This window comes from Hyposmocoma kahamanoa, unplaced genomic scaffold (assembly GCF_003589595.1).
Source record: "Hyposmocoma kahamanoa isolate Upper Pololo Valley unplaced genomic scaffold, ASM358959v1 74577, whole genome shotgun sequence".
Classification (NCBI taxonomy): domain Eukaryota; kingdom Metazoa; phylum Arthropoda; class Insecta; order Lepidoptera; family Cosmopterigidae; genus Hyposmocoma; species Hyposmocoma kahamanoa.
The window spans coordinates 7,211-13,375 of record NW_020653889.1 but is presented as its reverse complement, the minus strand read 5'-3'; the positions used below and the strand labels follow the sequence as shown (position 1 = coordinate 13,375).

The 6,165-nt window shown below is 40.5% G+C and overlaps 1 protein-coding gene across 1 annotated transcript; it reads right to left on the bottom strand.

Moving 5' to 3' along the window:
• Nucleotides 1-1,926: 1,926 nt before the first annotated feature.
• On the bottom strand, nucleotides 1,927-4,772 carry LOC113232348. The gene is made up of 2 exons (XM_026467023.1): nucleotides 4,344-4,772; nucleotides 1,927-2,115 (listed from the first exon to the last, which is right to left on the bottom strand). Exons 1-2 carry the CDS (start codon nucleotides 4,770-4,772, stop codon nucleotides 2,107-2,109), a joined length of 438 nt encoding a protein of 145 aa, XP_026322808.1. The 3' UTR covers nucleotides 1,927-2,106.
• Between the last annotated feature and the right edge of the window lie 1,393 nt (nucleotides 4,773-6,165).

Here is a 6,165-nt window from a genome sequence, read left to right as displayed (position 1 = left end):
GCTTGATATTACAAAACTTATACTAAATCGCGACATAATTCGCGACACTCCGGGCGCCACAGGAACTACAAAAGTGTGAGAAGATTGCGAGTAAGTTCGGTCATCTTTTCTCTTGCTCTGATTGCTGCTTTCCTCTTAACTCTTATTGGCGTTAGGTCATCCAGAGCCTCAGACAGCTCGTGTCCTACTTCCACCCCTCCAGCAGGCGGCTTAGCAGAATTTGTTTCTTGACTTTCAGAGGACTTGGCAATCTCTACTTCAGGAACTTGCTCAGAAAGACCTTCACTTTCATTCCTCTTACTATTTACTTCAAGTGGGTATAAGTGACCTACCGAGCGAGTGTACTCTGAATTGCCTACTTTCACTTTTGCTATCCGACACTCCTCATCAGCTCCACGAGTCAATGAAATTATTTTTCCTACCTTCCACTTATTTCTGTTCTTGACATCACTTTTGATTTGAACTACGTCACCGACCTCTGACATATTACTATTTGTTACTCTGGGCTGCTTTGGACTGTAATTGTATTTTTCTCTAAGACTGAATAAATATTGAGTGGTAAACATTTTTCTAAATTCTGCCACGATCTTGTGTCCTCTTATCCAACCTTCTATTAGGGCTTGTTTTGTCGATGTACTTCCAGATGGTATATTTTCATTTAACGGTTCCAGAGCAATGCATTTCCCCAATGAAAGAAAATCGGCTGGTTTCAATATTTGTTCAGGCTCCGAGCCAACACATGTCAGGGGTCGACTATTCAAAACAGACTCTATTTCTTTGACCACAGTAAGTAACTGTGTTTCCTTTAAGAGATGTTTATCCAGGGTCCTCTTCATACAATGTTTGACAAGTCCAACCATCCTTTCATAAAAACCCCCATGCCAAGGTGCTAGTTGCGGTATAAACTTCCACTTGATTGATGATATCTGAGACAACTTCTGCGGTCAGTTTAAAAAGGGTTGCATTGTCTGTCATGATTACCTCAGGTTTTCCCCGATTCGCAACAAAGCGTCTTAAACCTAGTAGGCACTCGGCAGTTAAATCTTTCACTATTTCCATATGGATGGCTCTCACAGCTAAGCAGGTAAGTAAACATACCTATCTCTTTTCCTTGCCTATTTCTCCAATGATGTAAAGTGGACCAAAATAATCCATACCGGTGTAGGTAAAAGGGGCACTTAAATTAACTCGTTCTGCTGGCAAATCTGAGGTTGACGGTAGCTTATAGGGACCCCCTCCATGCTTCACACAATTCTCACAGTGTCTTAATATCTTTTGTACTTGCGCTCTTCCTTGAGGTATCCAAAACTTCTCTCTTATCAAGCTTAACGTATGCGACACACCCACATGATAGTTTTTCTCATGGATTTCTTGTATCAATTTGCTTGTGTACTCACTATCTCTAGGGATGAGAGCAGGATGTTTGGTATCGTAAGACCAGCTGGTGTTAGCCATCCGTCCACGGCACCTCAACACACCGTCCACATCAAGATACAGACCTAAATTTCTGGTGAGATGCGTTACTTTACCTTCAACTTCATTACGAAAATATTTTCTTTGCAGTGTCTTCACATTTTTCACCTCTCGGGTATTCTCCAGCTGGTAACAACCTTGTTTTGGTGAGCTATACCCAGTGAGTTCATTTATATACTCTTCGTCATTAGTCATCATTGTTATATCTGGACATAGTCCGTCCAGACTCTCCCCCAACACACAAGACGATTCCTCACTTCCAAGATACATACTTTGTGGCCATTCATTTTTGTCCTTAAGTAGAAATGATGGACCTTGGAACCACAAGTGATTTTTCTCTGTCCAAAAGTTAGGTCGTGTTGCTACATCGGCAGGATTACTGTCTGTGTTGATGTAGCAAGGCTGGATTTCTTTGTTTTGCCTGATTGTATTGATTCCACACGCAAAATAGGCGCTTTGTCGTCGAGTTGCGGATACCAGCCCGTTGCACCAAGTACCAAGTGGTATTGATTCTTCTTGAAACAAATGGTGGTAATAATTTATTTGATTTCATCCAACCCAAAACGATCATACTGTCTGTCCACAAGTATTGATGTTCAATTGTTAGTCCAATCACATTTTTGACATACAAAATTAGTTTACTTCCAATATACTGGAAGTAAACTAATTTTGTATCCGAGTAATTCCAATTTTGGAATTTTCAAGCTATCTTTGTCTTGTTTTGGTGTAATTCTAGACTTGGATATTAAGAAGGCTACCTTGGTATCCACTCCATTACTTGAACGTAAGTAGAGAACTGCAGCATAGGCATCTTTTGATGCATCTGTAAAACAGTGTAATTCATATGTGACTGTTTTTTCTTCTGGTGCAATACAAGCAAATCGTGGTATAACTACATTTCGAACCATCCTTAAACAGTCAGCCACTTCATCCCATTTCTGTTTTAACTCCTCAGGTAGTAGTGTGTCCCATTTGAGTTTATTTTCCCACAGCTGTTGGAGTAACAATTTATCAGGTAATATTAAGGGTGAACAAAATCCACAAGTATCATATACTGAAGCTATAGTGCTAAGTACTTCTCTTTTACATTGAATTTGTTTAGTATTTTGTTCATCCAGTAAATTCTCTTTTATTTTTAGATGCAAAGTGTCTTTTTTAGTGTCCCACACTAAACCCAACATCTTGGTTTCTGCAGAAGTCTTTGCTCTGTACTCTTGTGGAATTGTCTTAAGGAAATCAGGACTGTTAGAGTTCCATTCACGGATATTCATTGACAAATCTTGGAAAACTCTCCTCGTGTCCTTGTACAACTTTTGCGCTTCTTCTACTGTTTTTGATCCTGTCACAAGGTTATCTACGTAGCATTTATCGGCAATCTTTGACAATAAGTCTGGGTACTTTTGTGAAATATGGTAGTTTATTGTAGCAGTTAGTATGAATGGACTTGAAATAATCCCAAAAGCCACTCTACAAAATCGCAGGTGTAGTAAATTTTCTTTAGAGATTGGTTGATTTACATGTTTAAGCCATAGAAATCTTGTGACATCTCTGTCTTCTATTTGGAGACCTATCTGAAGAAAGGCCTTTTCTACATCAGCTGTAATAGCAATTTTATAAGTACGAAATTGTAGGAGAATTGCGAGTAAGTCTCCAATCAAAGAAGGTCCTCTAAACATGCACTCGTTCAAACTTTTATGATTTTTTAGTTTCCCTCGAGCATCATACACCAACCTTCCTTTTTTCCCCTCTTGCTTGACTATATGATGGGGTAGATAGTGCAAAGGTGGAATTCTTTGTCTTGTAGCATCATCCTCAGGTTCGACCAATTCTATAGTGCCACTTTGCAGTTGTGCTTTGAGAATTTGTACATATTCTTCCAAAGTATTTTTATCAATTCGCGGCCCCTTCAACCTTACATATGCTAGTCCAAAATTAGTAGGTATTTCTGGTGGGTACTGAATCCAAGGCCACTTAATCGTGTATCTTTGATTTACATACTTGACATTGTTGTTGAAGTGTTTTACTGCTTCATCTTCTCTTGTAGCCTTAGGAGAATCTAAGATCCCTATGCTTTCTAGTGACCACAAAAATGTCAAATCTGTATTTCTGAGAGGAAGGTCAGGCTCTGTGTAGTACATACATTCTGGGCTATGGCATTGACAATAAGTAATTATTGATAATATATTTTGATAATCTGAATCAACTTTGCCACTTAATATCCAACCAAATTCAGTATTGATTAAAAACAAATTGTCACACAATTTCTTACTTTCTGATTTAAAGAATGAAAAGTAATAATCGTTTCCAATTAAGATATCTATTTTCTCTCCCGCAGAGCCATCATCAGCTAATAAATCAACATATATTTTCTTATCTACTTTAGGCACTGATATTCTGTGCGTGATGTGAGGTACTACATTTGCTCGTATCTTTCTTGTAGTTTCTCGCCCGAGTCTTACAAGTCTAAAGTACAAAAAAAAAAATAGAAAAATAGAAAAGCATTACGTTACACAAATCTAAATAGTAAACTAATTCGCCATAGGTGAGAGTCAGTATTTATCAGGCTTTACGCCATCGTAACTCCTCTCTTCTTCAGATAAAACCGCGTCCTGCTGGTTCCTTCTGGTCCTCCAGGTGAGTCCGGAGAAATATCGGTAGTCCTCATTTTTTAAACCACTGGTATGATATGCCGAACCCAATGATGTAGAGGATTATCGTATTCCATCTAGGTGTAGTTGTGATACTCAATATATTTATTGTCTTCATATGGTATATAAGGTCTTAAAATTAAAATAATGTTACACATAAGGGATATCAACAAGAGCAGAGGCAGGCCAAGGCTTAGATCATAGTAGGATTGTCTTGTTTACTTCACTGTCGTTAATCCCGTCTATGATGTACTGGATGGCTACGTAGTCAGGGAATTTAGCCCTTTTGCCCAGTTCTTTCATCGTGAGCAGGTATTGATAGTAGGTTTCGTCACGACGTTTTCTACGTGAGGCCATTAACTTGTGCATTTCTTTTACATTGACTGACTCCAAAAACTCTTTTTGTAAGGCACTCTTCAAGTCCTCGTACGTTTTGAATGTCTTTTCGGAGCGCAGCCAGAGTTCTGTCGTGCCGGTTAGAGATTTGCGAGCTATGATGAGCTTCCGCTGAGCTGTCCACCCGAAAACTTCCGCATTATCCTCAATATGTTGCGCCCATTTAGACGAAGAATATGTCTTGTCTTCTCCATCGAACTTCGCAATGTTGCACATAATATCAGACATAGCCATGCCTCCTTTGCCCTCCGCCATTTTTTTCTTACCGGCTTGACCTTCTTCGTAAGAATGAAAGATTTCTACGTAATTTCGTGAATTTCTTCTTCTCGTTGTAAATATTGGAGATAGACCTGTCTTCGTAGTCGTAAGTTATCTTTGTCGTAGATAGTAGTCGTAAGGTAGCAAATTTTAAGTGCGACCACGTGCCGCCGTACGTTGTATCGTCGTTTTTTTATTTAGAAGCACTATCCCGGACGAGCCCCCAATTTGTGGGATAGGTGATTTTGACGCTTCTGAATAAAATGCACTATTGATTTACAATAACTCGCCCTTTATTAATTTTAAACACAATTTCTAATCTTTTTGCACACGTCTTCCTTTCCTCGCCGTCATCTATCTCTTATCTCTCTCTTTCACCGCCTATCCTTTTTCCTCACGCTCCGTTCCCTTTGACGCATCACTCTTACAGCTTCAAGTAAAGCGTACAGGTGGCTTGGTAGCGCGGCCGGATCTCGTGTGCTTCACTAAGGGGCTTATACTGGCTTCTTCGTTTTCGTTTAGGATGTACGCTGGTTTGAGACGGTCAATGGAGATGACAGTTTGACGACCTGGTAGCTGTATTGTGTACATCTTGTCACTCCTTTTTAGTACCGGGTACGGTCCGTCGTAAGGTGGTTGAAGCGGCTTCCTTATAGCGTTGGCACGTACAAATACCCTGTCGCATTGTTGTAAAGCGGGGTGTACGAAAGTGACTTTTTTGTTACTGTGGTGCTGTGCGGGCATAGGCTTTAGGCCGTTGATTGTACGGCGAAGGCTTCATGCGTAGTCTTGGTCCATATTTGAGTTAGTGCTTAATTCTGTGAAAAAATCGCTAGGCAGGCGTAGTCCTTTACCGTACGTTAGCTCGGCGGCGCTAACTTGCGTGTCAGTGCGCAGGCCTAGCAAGATCTGCGTCGCTTCTCGTCGATCCAGTGCTTGATTGATATTAGTCTTGCCCTCAGTGCTGCTTTCATTGAACGGTGCCAGCGTTCAACAAGTCCGTTGCTTTGCGGATGATATGGTATTGTGCGTAATCTCTCAGCGCCTAGTATTTTTGTCAGAGCAATGAATAACTGACTCTCAAATTGCCTTCCTTGATCAGTTGTTATTTTCAGGGGGCATCCTAAGCGTGCAATCAAGCATATGTAAAAAGGTAGCGGTAATCTTGCGGTGAGGTGGGGAGTGGTCCGACTATGTTTATGTGGACATGTGAGAAACGATCAGCTGTTACAATTTAGTTCTTTGTCGTAACTAAATTGTAATGTGCCTGCACAAGTTCATTTGTAAAATGTGCCATACAAGCGGTGACGCACTTGAAGGTCGGGCGTTGACCTCAGCGGCTCGCGTCATTTGTCCGGTGTTCGCACACTCGATGATTCACTGGTTAGGT